Source organism: Mesoplodon densirostris, chromosome 2 (assembly GCF_025265405.1).
Source record: "Mesoplodon densirostris isolate mMesDen1 chromosome 2, mMesDen1 primary haplotype, whole genome shotgun sequence".
NCBI lineage: Eukaryota > Metazoa > Chordata > Mammalia > Artiodactyla > Ziphiidae > Mesoplodon > Mesoplodon densirostris.
The window spans coordinates 15,736,282-15,753,814 of NC_082662.1; the positions used below are offsets into that span (position 1 = coordinate 15,736,282).

The 17,533-nt window shown below is 54.9% G+C and overlaps 1 protein-coding gene across 2 annotated transcripts in view; it reads right to left on the bottom strand.

Annotated features, from left to right (window-relative positions):
* CAPZB (capping actin protein of muscle Z-line subunit beta) overlaps positions 1-17,533 on the bottom strand; it is a 139,184-nt gene that overhangs the window by 26,820 nt on the left and 94,831 nt on the right. For both annotated transcript variants that reach the window (XM_060089063.1, XM_060089062.1), the window contains exons 3-4: positions 15,164-15,285; positions 8,570-8,683 (exon numbers count right to left, since the gene is read on the bottom strand). In XM_060089063.1, the coding sequence (XP_059945046.1) occupies positions 8,570-8,683; positions 15,164-15,285 (236 nt within the window). The remainder of the gene's footprint in view (positions 1-8,569; positions 8,684-15,163; positions 15,286-17,533) is intronic.

Here is a 17,533-nt window from a genome sequence, read left to right on the forward strand (position 1 = left end):
AGAGCTGTCCCACGTACCCCGGGACCCTCCAGACCGTTTCCCAGGTGCTGAGGACTACACCCCAGGCCTGTGCCGGACGAGGGCCCATGCACCTCTCCGCATGGCTCCTGTCCCCTGGCCACACCAGCGAGCCCCTCCCCACCAGGTTACATGGCTGAGCCTGGCTCCCCACGACCACCCGAGCTTCCATGATTCGCTAGGAGGACTCACAGGACTCAGAAGAGCCGTGCTGGCAGCCGTGAGTTATTCCAAGGAGACAGGGCACAAGCCGCCGAGGGAGGGAACCGGGTACAGGCTCCCAAGACCGCCCCTGCCCCACCCCGGGGAATCACACGAGGTGCACCTAATTCCCCAGCGATGGGCCGGGACCGCATGTGAAGTGCTGTCCCTGGGGAGCGCACCCCCCAGCCCCAAGCCTTGGTGCCCAGGGTTCTTATTGCTGAGCTCCTCTGCCTGGCACACACTGCAGCTCCGGACTCCAGCACGGAGGCCGCAGTTCTGCACAAACCATAGCGTTTGCGCGACAGTTTCCACGTCGTGACGCCTCCTATCAGGGAATGGAACTAAACCTCCCAAATCCAAGTTCCCAGATGCCAGCCAGGCCTGCTCTGACGATGCTCCTCTGCGACAGGGACGCCCGCTCCAGTCAACCCACGGCCCCTCCCCGGCCACTGCTAGAGATGCAGCGCCCAGTTTTTGGTCCTTCTCAGCACTTGCCAAAGGGTGCGAGTCCTTTGTTCATTTGTTCACTTCTTCCCCTGTGTACCTCCTCACCCCTGCTGGGCCCAAGGGGCCCGCCTGACCACCCCCATGTCACCTGCAGTGCTCAGAGCACGGCAGGCTCTCGGGAAGTGTCTGTGGCTCCATCCTAAGTGCTCTCTCCCATCACCGCAGACGGGAACTACTTCCCTCCATTCCTGACACAGAGTTCACTCGAGGTCTCGCTGCGGTCTATGGCAGAGCCCCGCCAGAACCCGGAGCCTCTGAACGCGGCCCGCTGCTTCACCACGTCTGCACCGAAACCACCCCCCAGCCACAGTACAAAACACATCCACACAGGTCACTGCTGCAAGATGAGGGTAATCCTGTCACACTCGAAGGTGCGAGTGGACACCGTGAGTGCAAGGTGAGCCTTGGGAACAGCGCCTCACTGACTGCCCTCACCCACCCCCCACCCCCACCCCCCAAGATGGGCAGTGGCACCTTGCTGACAGAGAAGGAAACAGAGGCCAGAAAGCGGACCACTCGCCCCAAGTCAGTGAGTGAGGGCAGACCAGAGAATCAAGGCCAAGTCTCTTCCAAAGCCCAGCTCCTCCCCGACTCTGCAGCCTGACCCGGATACGGTGACTTCTGCTGGGAGGTGTCTGTGCCTGCTGCCAGGGTGTCCCCACCGCCCACCAGTGAGCTGCTTCCCAGACTCCTGCTACCTCCACTTCGTCAGAAAGCCTCCCGGTGCCACCTCGATTCCCATCAGGACTGAAACACTGGCCCAATGCTCACATCCCAGGAAGGGGTAGCCCCGGGGAGCCCAGGGTAAGAGGTCTGAGACGGCAGCTGGGAACATGGAGTTTCAAGGACCCAAGAAACCAAGGCAACAAACTTTTTCCTCACAGGAACATGGATGCCCTGCCTTCGCTGGGCTGGTGTCGCTCAAACGTCATCTGACAGAGGCGCAGAGAATGGAAGGAAGGAGCGGAAACAGCCACGACTGTGACCCGGTCCCAGCGGGGGAGAGGAGGCAGGGAGCCGGGGGAAGGCCCATCTGCCAGCGCCCGGCCGCTGCCGGAGAGGCTCGCAGGCTCTGGGGCTGCCACAGGGACGCCAGCCTTGTTTCACTCTGTAAACGTCTTCCAGACAAGAAGGGCTGATTAGGAAACCTAATTAAGGCTTTTGAAGATTATCTCAGACCCCGAAGCAAAGGAAGAACACAAAATGCCTTCCCGCCCCGCTCCCCCACCCCCTAGACTCTGGCCTTCGTTAAGCTTTGATTTCAATCAATCGCACACCCACTAAAATTAACTTATAAGGCCAATAAATTGCAACCGCATGTTTGAAGGTATTATCTGCTGCAAGCCAAGAGCCAAGGATCGCAGAGCACGGGGCGAGATGCCTGGCACGGATGGGAGCAATCACCTCTGCAAGAACGCAGTGCCAGCCCCTTTGGTTAGAACATCTGGTCTCAGCAGAACCTGGGCCGACAGAGGACCCAGTGTGAACGCCAGAGCGGGGAAGGTTTCCCATCTTCTCTGGGAACCTGAAAACTCAAAGCACTGATCGCGGGGTTCACGGCAGCCAACTAGTGGCTCACACCACAAATAAGATGTTTCTCTGGCAGCTGCAAGTGCTGACCCTCTACTAAGTCTCTCCCAAGAAAGATGGCTCACTTAGGTCACGTGATGAGGTGCTGTGACCGACGAGCTACCCCAGGCTTGAGGCCTGAGAAAGCAGAGACAACTCTGCCAAGAAAGCAGTGACCCTGTGAGCCAGCCACCCGAGAGGAGGCCCTTTCTGTGACCTCTCCCTATTCCCCAGGGGCTAACTGAGCCAGCCCATGAATCAGAGCCAGGAAACCATCTTGGGGCTTGGCAGAGAATGAGAGTAGCCTGGATGTCGGCGACCCAGGTGGGAGGGCTTGGGGGGAGAGAAGTGATGACGTTCCAGATGGCTGGAGAGTCGATCAGGACCTCCCCCAGTGACAGCACTCCAGCAAAACCTGCCTGTCGTCTCCTGAGCATTTTCGGCCAATGGACTATTCTTAATCTAAAATCAGAGTTGTGCTATCAACGGTTGCTTAACAGTTATTCTCTTGGGGAAAAGTTACCACCACAATCCCTTTCTGTCACTGGTGACGGCAAAGAAGGCATCAGTAAATGTGGGAGGGACGGGAGGGTGGGAGGGTGAGAACGTGGCAGGGACCCGGGAGGAGCAGGGGGGAAGCCAGGAACTGCGGGGCTTCAAAGGGATCATGCAGGACACACAGCTCACCTCCCTGGGCCCCTACACGCCACTTGCCCACCTTGGGAAAGGAGCTGTGCTCCAAACTGCTGGCACTTTTAAGCTCTATGGAGAAATGCTGTGCACAGGCAGGAGAGAGGGGGACCACATCCCCACCGGAGCTGCAAGCCAGAGGGCCTGTTCATCAGTGTGTCCCTGGCCTGGCCCCTCACTCGGACCATACCAGTTCCACATCCCAATTCCCTACAAAGTCAAAACCTTTACAGCCCCAGGGATCAAAGCCCAGAGCCCAAGGACAGAAGCCTAGGCTTTCCCTCAGGATGCTGGGGAAGAAGCTTTTCTCTCTCACGGCAGAGAAGCCCCCTTCGCCCAGCCTGGATCGCATCTCAGCTGGCTCCACGCTCCCCAGGTCTCCTTCCACTCATCGTGTTAAGGAGAACATCAGGAGGAAGAACAAGGTTGATGGGCCAGGACCAGCACAGGAGGAAGCGGAACCGGGAAGCTGTCTTCACTACCGTGGCCACAGGTTCAGTCTTAAGGCACAGCTAACAGCTGGGGAGGGGGAGAGGTCCACGCCGGAGGAGGACGTGGCAGGAAAGAGCACCTTAGGCCTCTTTTTTTGTTTTGTTTTTTCCTGTTTTTGTTTTTTTTTTCTTTTCCTTTTTTCCCTGTGCCACACAGCTTGTGAGATTTTAGTTCCCTAACCAGGGGGCTGAAGCCGGGCCCTCAGCAGTGAGAGCGCAGAGACCTAACCACTGGACTGCCAGGAAATTCCCCGTTTTTCTTCTGTCAAACCCGCAGCCCTTCAGAAGCCAACAAATCTCTGCGAGCTGAGTTCAGTGCGGCCTTCCCAGTGTAGAGCTAGGGTCCTTCGTGCTAGGAATCGTGGAACAAGGGAGCCCCAAAGGCTCCTTACAGCACAGCTGCTCCCGCAACACAAGGGGGTTCTAATTTTAAGCCCGAGGGCCAGAGTCTGGCAGCTTGCAGTCATTTGAGGCGGGGAGTGGTTGAGAGGCCGGAGCACAAGCCAAACTCAGCCGTAACTCTGCAATCCAGCAGGGTCCCAGAATTCACAAACACCGGGTGGTCAGGAATTAAAGTCGGGGCTAGTACAGGGGATGGGCCTGCTCATCACAGTCCTCAGCCCCCGGGGGGCACAGGCCAAGCCCCATTTTGGAGCGGGACACCACTGGAGCGGCAGCCGTCCGCACCCAGCCCTCCTGGGAGCGATGGTGTGCTCGTCCTCTCCTGACGGCGTCCTTTCAATCACCCGCTCTTCCTTCTGGCAGGGGTGGGTCTGCCCGAGGCTCCAGCACCCCTCGGCAAGCCCAGGACACGGGCCATCTTCCCGGCTGCTCGGGCAGCAACTCGGCAACCAGAGCCAGCAGACGTGAGGCAGTGTCAGGGAGCCTCCCCTCAGAGGAACCGCCGCCTGAGCCCACGTATCCACGTGAAAGGCGGGCAGGTGGAAGAATCCATGGAGGAGCGCTGTGGCTTCCTTCACTGGGATGACGGCAAAGGAGTCTTCCTTCCTGCGGGAAGAGGTCTATACTGCGGAGGGGCAGGGGTGAAGCATAAAGAGGAAGGCGTGACCTACTGCCCCTGCCTCCCTTGGAACAATCTGGTCCCTAGAAAACCTGGAGTGACCACTGGCCAGCACAGGCCTCTGAGCCCCTCGCTAATCTCCGTCTGCTCCAGAACCACAGGGGGAAGAGCTCAGGCTCTGGCCCTGCCAAGGTCACCGACACGGCCACTAACAAGTCACAGGCCACTCTGACGACGGGGACTTCCAGAGGCGAGCAAGGTACTGGGAGGGAGGGGGCAGGGAAGGAGGAAGGGAAAGGAAGGAAAGAAAGTAAAAGGAGACTTGCATTCGTAAGTATTAGACCAGAAATGAGTTGGCTTATCAAGTGTGGTCCAGCTGGGAAAACGGTCCTCACATACGGCCTCAGGAGGGGGCATCCTCAGGACACTGCTAACACAGGGTGCTTTGAAACTGCTGACTCTGGTTGCCCAGTGACAGCTCTAGCCAGCCCGGTGGCCTGAGGTTGCCGTGACAGGGAGAACTGGGCCTCCCCTCACATACAAGGGCACAAAGGGCCTCCTGCCCTCCTCTGTAGGCGCCACCTGCAGGCCTTGTACTCTCTCCTCCCCCACGGAAAAGCACATTGACGCCGCTGGGGACAGACGGCATTCTCTGGGCCAGGATTCCACCTCTACAGACCAACCCAGAACCTCCGGGGCTGGCTTGTCCTGTTAGATCCGCCACTGGGTGGAGGAAGCTGTCCTGTCGCCCCCCTCCCCAGCCCCCCGCAGCCCCGCTCACCTTTACAGGAGAGTGCGGGCCCATGCACAGCTCCAGAGAAATACGGGTCATTAAGGCTTAACGCCACCTTCAAAGGGGACACTCGCCCAGGCAGGGGAGCCTTCTCAGGAGGCGGTGCAGAGAGTGAGACCGAGGGTATGAGCCTAGCTCCTGCCGTTTCCTAGCGGGTTAACCACTGGAGGACTTCTCTGAGCATCGGTTTCATCGTCTGTTAAATGAGGTAACTCCCACTTACCCTACAGAGTCGCTGTAAGGATTGGGGGATCACAGTGAAGACTTTTCAATGGTGATGGGGAAATGCCCACGATGTTAGGCCAGTCCAGACCCCACAGAAGGCACACGTCTAAGACTGACCACGTGTCATTATACACGTGAACCAGGGAGACAGGAGGGAGAAAGGAGTCAGAGACAACACCGGCCTCTTCCCCGGGCCTGGCCCCGAACGGCAGCACAGGGCACCAACACGTCTGCATTGCTTTATTTGGGAAATCACAGCCCAAATGTTTAGCCTCTAAGAAATCAGAACCAGCCTCGTTCTGATCCTTGGAGACACCGGCACAGGCAGCCCTCTGCCCAGACCGCTCCTTTCCGTCCCACCCCCTCCCCGCCCCCCCACTGAAAGCCCGAGTCACTCCCTGTCCGGTCACCACACTGACTTGTTTGCACTCTATTTTTTTTTTTTTTGGCTGTACGCGGGCCTCTCACTGTTGTGGCCCCTCCTGTTGCGGAGCACAGGCTCCGGATGCGCAGGCTCAGGGGCCACAGCTCACAGGCCCAGCCGCTCCGCGGCATGCGGGGTCTTCCCGGACCGGGGCACGAACCCACGTCCCCTGTATCAGCAGGCGGACTCTCAACCACTGCGCCACCAGGGAAGCCCTGTTTGCACTCTATTGTTTGTCCTCCCACAGTGGATGCACCGCGCAGGCAGGAACGTGGCCCTCCGTATTCAAGGCCGGCACCCCAGGACTTGGCTAGCAAACACTCAAATGTCAGTCAGGCGAATGGATAACTGTTGGACTCTGGAGTCGGATAAGGATAGTTTCATACTGGACCATACATGCGAAATACGTTACTGGCTGTGTGAAGTTGGGAAAGTGACTTCACCTCCTTGAACCTGTCAACTCATATGTAAAACGGGGACAATCCTCTTGCACAGGCTGATGTGAAGATCAAATAAGACCTAGAGGCAGTGAACACTGTGCTCGCCCAGCCCCTGGCTGGTAGCTGCTGTTATTACCGCTGCTATCTTATTATCAATATTATCACTATCCCATGAAACTGATTCCACTTGGGAATTCTTATTTAGCAGCTGGATAGGCCTCTTGCCAAATGGCCAGGTAAGACCAACTACAAATACACCAGAGATGACAGCAACGAGGAAATCTCTCAGCATCACTGGAAGAGGAGCTATTCTACCACAGGGCAAATTTCTAGACATAAGAACTTTTTTTTTTTTTTTCCCGGTACACGGGCCTCTCACTGTTGTGGCCTCTCCCGTTGTGGAGCACAGGCTCTGGACGCACAGGCTCAGCGGCCATGGCTCACGGGCCCAGCCGCTCCGCGGCATGTGGGATCTTCCCGGACCGGGGCACGAACCCGTGTCCCCTGCATCGGCAGGCGGACTCTCAACCACTGTGCCACCAGGGAAGCCCGACATAAGAACTCTTTAATCAGTGAATTCACTCTAACGGTGAAAATCAGTAAGTTGTGGAAACTTCACGCAAATATGGACTCAAGTCCTAGCTCTTCGCCTCTGTGTCCTGTGGCGAGTCATTTAGCCCCTGGGAACCTCAATCTCCTCATCTGTAAAAAAGGGAAAATCATCTCCCCCAGAGGTTCTTGAAAAGATTAAAGATAATGTATATACAATACCGGCACATGACAGATACCGCAGATAAAGCTGAGTCACACAGCGACGCATTCGGGGGCTATCGAAATGTTCAGGGCCATTTGTTCATGGTTTCCTCAGAGCTTCTGCTTGTGCGTTGTGGGTCTTTTTGTCTGTCCATGTGTCAGACTGACAAGTGTCACCTTTCCTCCCAAACCAGCTTGTAAATTCTTTATCATATGCGTTATATCAAATCTGCTAAAAATTGGAAAACCACGCCAACTGCCTGCAAGATGGAGACCTGAAACTCCTTCTCGAAGTGTTAACAACACCAGCTTTCAGACAGTGGTTTCAGCCGTTCAGATGCTTCGTTTCTCTCATTTCCATTTTCTTGCCTATATCCTAGGTCAGGTCAGGGAGGGCACCCTGTAGACCGAAGGCCAATTCCCACCTACCTCAAGGCTCAAGAAGATGGTTTTACATTTTTAAAGGATAATATATACATAAAAAAGAAAGAACAAAGAAAAAGTGATAGAGACTTGTGTAGCCTGTAAAGCCTACAATGTTCACTATCTGGCCCTTTACAGAAGTGTATGCCACGCCCTCCCCTAAATGACAGAATTTGTACTGAGGTAGCATTGCATGTATTACAGTTTTGTTACATTTTCAATACAGAACTTAATTAAAAATGAGATTCTACGGATTAAGAAAAAACCCTTCAGAGGATAACCTGCTTTGGAGCCTTTCCTTGCAAGGCGGATTAATTAAGTGCCCACCTTTCTGGTGGTGTGGAGGGACTGGACGGAAGTAGAAAGCAGACGCAGCGAAAACACTTCCCAAAGTGCAGGCTGAGGCCCCCAGCAACTCGGGAGTCAGCAAAATGCTGGCTCAGAGGTGGCTGCCCAAGGCCTACTGTTTAAGGACCTCGACTCCTCCCGCCCTGCTGACTGGTCTGGAAGCAGGGGCCCTGAGCTCCAGCTAAGAACAGAGTCAGGGCAGGCAGTGCAGTGAAAACCAGACGGGCCTCTGGAGACAGACGGAGCCGGGTTTGATTCCTCACTCTGCCTCTTGCCTTGGACAAAACACCTTGATCTTTCTGAACTTTGATTTCTTCATCTGGGAAATGGGGACTAGAACAGTGACCACATTTGTGAGGATTTAAGGATTTAAGATGATGTGTATGAAACATCGGGCACTGAGTCTTGCGCACAGGAGGTGCTGTCCCAATGGCACCGGCTGCTCCTGAGAGGCACGACGCAGAGTACTGCCCGGGCAAGGTAGCAGCCTCTCACGACTGACCCGATGACCACACTAGGGCCCAGCACCCTGCTGGGGGAGCTCAGAACTTTTACTAGTTAGGCCAGCCAGGTGGCAGGTCTAAGGGAGACGACTTGGCCTCGCGTTTCACCTACGAACTACCTATCAAAAGAGCTGCGGGGCAAAGGGAGTCCGTAACTCACAGGTCTCGGTACTGGTCAAAGGCATTGTTGGCTTCCACCTCCAGCTTCCTCAGCCGAGCAGAAGGCATGGCCCCATCTTCCAAAGGAGGGTCATACTTGTTACTCCACGGTGACCTGGAGGGGAGAAGGAGAAGGAGATCACATGAATCATTCCAGTGAGCCATCGGCCCAAGCCCCAGCTTCTGAAATTTCAGAGGAAAAGCCATTATCCACAGGCCCTGGGCATAGACGCGGCTTTCTCAAGGTTTGCAGAGCAACGGCTCAGGTTCCATCTGACCTGGGTATGAACCCCAGGCTCCAAGTCTCACCAGCTGTGCATTTCCAACAGGTGTCTTGACTTCTCTGAGCCTCCCTTTCCTTACATGCAAACTGAGGCTACTATTTACCCACAGGGCTGCTTTGAGGAGAAAAGTATTGATACATCAAGTGCCTAGATTAGAGACGGGCATATAGTAAGTGCTCAACAAATGTGACTTCTTTCTCACCCTTTTTAAAGTTTTCCTTTGTTCTCACCATTGTTTTGATCAATAGAGGCCCCTCTCTCCTCCCTGGCCTGCTGGCAGCTCTGGAGAAACTCTTACTCCTCAAAGATCTTCTTACACGATTAAGGATTAAGAAGAGAGCTGTCAGTTATGGAAGCACCAAGAGAGCCAGCCCCATGGGGAAAGGCTGGACCGCACGTAAGAAAACCTGAGGGAAAGAGTTCGCTCCGTGAACAGAGGACAGCCTTCCAGCCTCCAAGGGCTGTGCACACAAAGAAGACTGTGAAGTAATGAGAACCAGCCTCACTTTTTCCAGCCCAAAGTCTTGCTGCATTTTTTAAAATGTATTTTGCCACATCAGGAAAGCATTTAATCACAGAGAGTGCTGAAAGGGGGTTATAAGGGAAGTAGCCACTCATTAATTCCCACAGGTGGAGTTCACAGAGCTGCGGGTTCAAAGAAAGAGAATTAAAAAGGTGAGGCGGGGGTGCCCTGCCTGGTGGCGCAGTGGTTAAGAATCCGCCTGCCAATGCAGGGGACACGGGTTCGAGCCCTGGCCCAGGAAGATCCCACATGCCGCGGAGCAACTAAGCCCGCTCGCCACAACTACTGAGCCTGAGCTCTAGAGCCCGCGAGCCACAACTACTGAGCCCGTGTGCCACAACTACTGAGCCCGTGTGTCTAGAGTCCGTGCTCCGGAACAAGAGAAGCCGCCGCAATGAGAAGTCCTCACACCGCAACGAAGAGTAGCCCCCGCTTGCTGCAACTAGAGAAAGCCCACGCGCAGCAACAAAGACCCAACACAGCCAAAAAAAAAAAAAAAAAAAACCAAGGTGAGAGGGTAAAAGAAAGGAGGAGAGGACAATATGGAATTCGGACAAAGTCCTTCACATTCTGGGGCATAAACACCTCAACATGTCCACGGTAAGAAACCTCACTGCCTCTCCCGTTTCCCCCCCTGACGACACCACTTCACATCACTGAGGACTCAAAAGAACCTTCTGATTTGGGATTGTTGGTAAGAGAAAAAAAGCATCACCGCCTCCTGAAGCCCAGTTTTAACTAATTCTGTGCACAAACATCTTTCTTCGTGGTAACTGATGCCTGGCACCTACCTCAGCAGGTCACGTCAAGTCAGCTGGGCGACCTCTTCTCCCAGCCACCCTCAGGCAGGGGTCTGAGCTTTCTTGGCTGCTGGTCCACAAACGTAAGTGGGGGAAGAGTTGCTGTGCTTGGTGTCCCAAAAGGGCCTCGTGCAGCAGCTGCCCAGGCCACCTCAAAGCAGAAGGTGCTTGGAAACCCTTCTTTCCACACCAGCCCCTGACCTCACTCACCAGTGTCGGGAGAGACTGTGCAACAATGGGCTGAAACGCTCCCCACTGCCCCGTGACCAGCAGCCAGCTCTTGTGGTCACACGGGGTTGTGCACAGGCCACAGCAAACAAAGGGCTGTTGGACAAGCCAGGACCCCACCTGGCTCGAAGAGCAGGCGAGAAGCCGACGCCGGGCGCCCTCTCACGCTCCCCAAGGCCTCTCCCTCCCTGGGCAGGGCCGACACATCCATCATCGCCGCGTTCACCCCTCACAACAGTGCTCCCCGACAGAACCTTCCCCGGCAACAGAAACGTTCTATATCTGCGCTGTCCCAAACGGTAGCCCCTAGCTTCATGTGGCTCCTGAGCACTTGTGTGACTGAGGAACCGAATTTTAAATTTTACTGAACTTGAATTCGTTTAGACGGTCAACTTTAGAACCTTAGCTCCCAGAGGGCAAGAGCTGTGTCTGTCTTGCTCCACTGTTTGCTCAGCACCTGAACAGTGCCTGGTGCTCAGCCACATGCTCATGAGAAAAAAAAAAGGCAGAGGAATGAGTGACTGATCTCGCACCCGACACAAAGCAGAAGTAACCACTGCCCCCGCCTGTCCCCTCACTCCCACACAGATGTCGGTTCCTGCAGCGGTCACATCCCCGCCCTTGACAACAAGAGCGCTCCAGGCAGAAGCCTGTGCAGTCTGCCCTCGCACCCCAGCACCCAACACAGAGCTTGTGGGCTGAAGCCTCCCAGCGCGGGGTGGGGAGGAAAGGACACACGGCACGCCTGCTGGTGCTCCTCCAAACCAACAGAGATGGAGCAACTTTCTGCTTTCTCTGCTGAGGGACACCTAAGCATTTAAAAAAAAAAGAAAGAAAAGAACGAAAAAGAAAGAAGAAAATCAACGAAGACCTCTTACCAGATCCAGAGACAAAGATGAAGTTGCAGAGTGCTGTCACCACCACTGTTTATTTGTAAACTAGCCTTGGTACCTCACCTCCACTCACCGGGGGGAGTGCAGAGGAATCTGAGCGGGAGAATCTAAACTCCCCACCTGCCCTGCGGCTCCTCAAGACCCCAAGCCTCTCCTCAGCACACTCTGAGGTCTGACTTTTGTTTCCACGGTTACACGGCCATTGCTGTCCTGGGTGCCTGGAAGTCCCACCCCTACTGGCTTTCATTTAAAGGCGACCTGATTAGACATAAGAGCCGATCTCTCTTGAAGACTGGGGGTCTGGAATTTTCAAGACACATCTCTCCCTGCTCACAGACGACAGCATTTCAAGCTGTTAGTCCTGGAGCCGGGGTAATTGTAGCTGGGGGAAAAATCATAACATTACCCAGAATATCCTGAGTGGAAGGGGCACTCAAAACACATTTAAGAGCTTAAATGGAGGCCATTTGAAAAAAGACAGATGGACAGGAACGCTTAGATTTCAAAAGTCAGGCCTTTCATTTCCCTCAGAGAATGCTTTTTGTTTCAGCGAACAGGTTTCAAACAGTGCTGCTGGCAAACTGTCACACCATAAGGATCTTATTTAAGCAAACGATCAGACACAGGACAGAAATGTGTGGAGAAACTCAGAAGACCTTGAAGTTTTATACCGAGAAGAGAAAAAAAACAAAAGCCCTGTGCCCTGACACCCTGGGCTCCTCTTCAGCTGAAGACCCCCAGGCCCCCTACGGAGCCCCAGGAATGCAGGTGGGAGCCAGCAGGGCGACCTGGAGGTACCACATCCTGGGAAAGCCTGGCCTGGGCATGGACTGCAAATGATTCCCGCCTTCCACAGGCTGCTGGGCAACAGCTGCCGCACACAGCAAGCCCGAATTTTCAGGTGGAAAAAAGAAAAACGACGACGATGTTGAAGAAGCAAGGCTAGCTCCAGGCCCCCTTCTTCCAGGTGCCTCTCCTGAACCCCATGCCTGGTGAAGCTGCTCATCCTTTGGCCACGGGCTCCCTGGCCTGTCAGCCCACTTAGCACCCTGAGGGACCTCTCCCTTGGTGAGGACTAGACCTGGCCCTATGCCCACAACCTGGACAGTGGCTGGCCCTCCAAGGCTGAGCCTGATCTGCCTCAGGGCTTGTCTCACCACCTTGGAGCTGGATGCCCACCTCTGCACCTCCATCTCCACACAGACCTCCGGGAACTCAGACTACCCACAGCCTAGCTGACTCTCCACGTCCACCCGATGGGCGTCTGAAGCTTAAAATGCCTCCAAATCAGCCCCTCCCAGAGCCTTCCTCACCTCAATAGTCAGTGATCCCACCTTCTAGCTCCTCATCCGCCCCACCCCCGCACCTGCAAACACTGCTGGCTCTACTTTTTTTTTCTTTGCGGTACGCAGGCCTCTCACTGCTGTGGCCTCTCCCGATGCGGAGCACAGGCTCCGGACGCGCAGGCTCAGCGGCCATGGCTCACGGGCCCAGCCGCTCCGCAGCATGCGGCATCTTCCCGGACCGGGGCACGAACCTGTGTCACCTGCATCGGCAGGTGGACTCTTAACCATTGTGCCACCAGGGAAGCCCTGGCTCTACTTTTAAAACGTACCTCAAACCCGACTACCTCTTCCCATCTCCACTCTAGTCTCCGGTCTAGGTTAGACCAAAATACATTCTTTACCTGACCTCCATTTGAAACTAGGAAAGGGACGTGGTCACATGACAGTCGTCTAGTCTTGTTTAAATAGTATGAATTCTTTGTCATTTCCCCCAAGTTCTGTGCTGTTCAGCCCTTCACACGTGTTACTTCTTTCAACCCCCAAGTGCCCCGAGCCAAGCCCTATGGCCCTGGCCCTCAAGGCCTCTGGCCTCACCTCCTACCCCTGCCCGCCCCACCCCCACCCACTGCTGTCTCCCACTCAGGCCTCCCTGCCAGGCTCAGCCCTGACAGCTCACCCCGCCCAGGGCCTTTAAAGGGGACACTCTTCTCCCAGACCTGCGCGGGGCTCAGCCTTCTCATCCTTAAGTCTCATTTCACACTCGACCACCGACGCCACAGCCTTCCCTGTTCACCCCTCCACCTCTCCCTCCCCCGGTCCTCCATTATTTTCTTTATTTGCTCTTCAACAATATACACTGTTTATGCAGCTGCTTACTCTCTGGATTCCTCACTAGGACACAAGCTCCACAGAAGAGTGACTCAGTGTCTGACACACGAGCGCCTGCTCACAGAAACACGTCACCGAGCATCCTGTTAGAAGAATGAACACTACACCCTCCACTTAATACACGAGAGAACTAGAGTCCAGAGACAATAAGTAATTTGTCAAAGTTCCCGTCTGCTCAAGGGGGCAGTGCCGGTTTGGAGCCCATGTCGGCTACCTCCAGCGAATTTCTCCTACTTTCATTTCTCAGGCCCCAACCCCTCCCCCCAAAGAGCATGAGGCCAAAGCGTTAAGACTCAGCCCAGGTTCTGCGGCTTCTAAAAAAACCTATAGCCTATGGCATTCCTCCACCATTCTCCAAGGTACTGACTACAGCCATCCATCACAGGAATACTGGATGCGTGTAGGGATTCCCAGTCTTTTTTTTTTTTTTTTTTTGCGGTACGCGGGCCTCTCACTGCTGTGGCCTCTCCCGTTGCAGAGCACAGGCTCCAGACGTGCAGGCTCAGGGGCCATGGCTCACGGGCCCAGCCGCTCCACGGCATGTGGGATCTTCCCGGACAGGGGCACGAACCCGTGTCCCCTGCATCGGCAGGTGGACTCTCAACCACTGTGCCACCAGGGAAGCCCCCCGTCTTTTTTAATATTAAGAACTCCTAGGCACCCTTAAAAACCTAGTTCGGACATCATCTCCTCCGGGAAGTCTTCCTGGAGTCAACCTTGGCCTTCTCTATGCTACCCTCAATAAGCTTGGCCCTGGCTGCCGGAATCACGTCACACAGCAATCAGCTCCTGGGTGCGTCTCCTGTTCTAGACCATGGATCACCCAGGGCAGGGACGCAAGTCGACTTAGTTATTTACAGCCCTGGACAGGGTGATGGAGAGAGAAAGGACAGCTGCACGTCTGTCTGACGAGCTTCATTCACATGCCCTTAAGCACGCAGGCCCTCCCTGGGCTTGGGATTCCTGTCATGGGCACATCCTGGACCTTCTCCTTTGCAGGATTTGATGCGATTTTAATGAAACAGCTTGCTGGTTTTTTTTTTTTTTTTTTTTAAATAATTAATCTTTGGCTGTGTTGGGTCTTTGTTGCTGCATGCAGTCTTTCTCTAGTTGCGGCGACTGGGGGCTACTCTTCGTTGTGGTGCGTGGGCCTCTCATTGCGGTGGCTTCTCTTTATCGTGGAGCACAGTCTCTAGGCACACGGGCTTCAGTACTTGTGGTACGCAGGCTCTAGAGCGCAGGCTCAGTAGTTGTGGCGCACGGGCTTAGCTGCTCCGCGGCATGTGGGATCTTCCCGGACCAGGGCTTGAACCCGTGTCCCCTGCACTGGCAGGCGGACTCTCAACCACTGTGCCACCAGGGAAGTCCCTGTTTTTTGTTTTTTGTTTTTTTACCAACATCCCTTTCTTATTGGACTGTAAGCCCCACCAGGGCAGGGGCTTCTTATTCACTGCTGCATCTCCAATGCCCAGTAGGGGTACTCCACAGACATCTTCCGGTCAATTGGATGGAATGATGGATAGAAGGGAGGGAGGGAGGGAGGGAAGGAGGAAAGCCTAGCAGAAGCACAAGCAGAAAGAAGGCTGATGGGCTGTCAGATGTCAAAGCTCAGTAGTCCTTGAGCTGCTGCAGCAGTGGTAAGTGGCTGGGGCGGGCGCAGCACGCCTGCTGCATTCGTGGGGCAGGAGCTCACCTATAGGAGTCCCCATCTCTGTTGTAGTCACACAAAAGGTAATCCTTTCCCACCACCTTGTCTCTGGCGATTTTCAGTGGCTGGTCAACAGAAGACAGGAGATCTTCACATAGACTGGGGACCTGGCAGAGAGAGAGGAAAAGTCAGAACAGAGGTTAAAATAACACATCAAACCCAGGTTGGCTAACGGCATCTGTAGCCATACTGTGGTCAGCATATTTAACATCTGGCCCTTGGTAGCCTGCCAGAATTATGGGCCTGTTCTTTTCTTTTCTACATGTGTCTGACACCAACTGTGTCCCTCTATAAAGAAACCTGTTCTTGAATTACAGTGGAGCGTGATTTCCAATACAGCTTTCCTTCCAAACTGCGTGCAGCTTTAATTACCTGGTCACCAGGGTGGTCTAGTAACGTACGAACGTGCTTGGTATTGGTCTCTGGTGGGCAAAGCATAAGCTGAAGACCCGAGAAGAAGGTAAACACTTTAAACACACAGGAGTCCAGAGAGCTCTGAGAAGAGCCAGTCCGTGCCGAGAGCTCCCACAGGCTCCCTTGCTGGGTGGAGTTTCCAGTACTTTCCAGGACCCCAGCCAAGCGTTACCAGGTTGGCTTACGGAGTCAACCCTACCTGCTGCAAAGGTAGCTTCCCGCCAGCTTCCCACAGTGCCGAGCTCCAGCTGCTGTGCTCAGGCTCATCCTCCTGGGCCCCTCACTGAGAAGGGGGGCCCTCGGGTGGGGGGCGGGCAGGGCTGAATCCCAGGGCAAATGCTGCTGAATCGGACACAGAGCCCTGCTAGGAACCAGGCCTCTGGCCTCCTCCTCCCAACTCAAACATCAATTTCCACCCGAAATATTCCGGGAAGGGAGGGCAGCGCTCTCCAAGATGGATTCCTTCAGGCTTGAGTCACTTCCATGCTATATTTTCAATGTGCTGACTTATTCGTTTCATGGGCCCGGGTTTACGGAGGCCCCACCGTATCATTTACCCGACGAGTGGCTGCCAACTGCACCAATAACCCTTCCAAATGGAAAAGTTAAATCATGTGGCAAAGACACCCAAAGAGCAGCTCAGCAGAGGGGCGGCCAGTCACAGCAGTTCCCGTGCTCCCCCGGAAGGCCCCTGCCACCACCAAAGAGGCACGGATGGGGACACGGTCACCTTGGAGACCACCAGCCTCCGTGGGCTTCTCGAGGCATCTCTGCTGATGGGGGGGTGCCTCCAAACTCCGCCTGGAAAGCGCTGTCTGGCACACCTGTGAGATGGTGACCCTGCCTGGTGACTCACAGCCGTTTCTCATACACTGAGCAGCACCGAGCAGCCAGCCCCGCCCCGAGACACGAGACACACACACCATTAACCCCCGTCTACAACGTGCTTATTTCAGAACTCCTTCTGGATGCAACACCCATCTGTGCACCCACCTCCCCAAGTAGAAAGACATACAAACAAAAATGGGGCTGTTTTCGGTTAGTTTTGGTACTGAGAATACCAAGCGTCTGCCACGTATCATGCACTAGGCTGGGCCCTTTACAGATGGCACACTGTCTACCGGAAGCTCACACTCATCCTGTGACGTAGTTATTATCCCCGTTTTACAGATTAGAGAATTGAGGCCTGGAGTCGTGAGGTTGCCCAAGGTCTACACAAGAAGAAAGCAGTAGAGAGAGAAGTCTCCCCCTCTGACTGGAACTCTGGTTTAGCGGACAGCTAAGAGGAAGAAGAGCACACGCCAAAGGCACACTCTGCTGGGAAATGACCCCCTCCCTCCCACCCAACCCCTGTTCCGCTGTGGCACCCTTCACCTGGGAAAAACAGCCCAGATCAAGGCAAGGAAGATTTTAACAGCTTCCACCCAAGGCAGCTGGGATTTGAAGCGGCCTTGCTTTCCTGTCGTTGGCCAAGTGCAAGGGCCCTGGGCACCTACGTGCCCGCCTATCACGTTACAGCCTTTCCCGGCATCACTATTCTGCTGGGCTGATTCCTTGGGCCCTGACTTTTGCCTAGAACCCCATTCTAACTGGCTGGGGCCCTGACACCACTAGCCTAATTTATCCTAGAGCACAGAGCGCAGTAAAGACCAAGCAAACACGCTCTGAAGTGAGACGTCCTGACTCTGCGACTCACAGGCCTCCTGGCCTGGGGCAGTCACGTTACTTCTCTACTCAGTTGCATTTCCTCACCTGTAGGGTGGGGATAAGAAAAACCAACCCGGTTGCGGATTGCATGTGACGATGATGCATTCAGTACCCAGCATAGCGTCCAGCGCGGGGCAACGCGTGCGCATCAGGAACCGACGCACTGATGCCCCTGCTCCCCCTGGGTCCCCAACACCACTGCTGCCTGTTATTCTCAGCCTGCGGCTCCGGCCT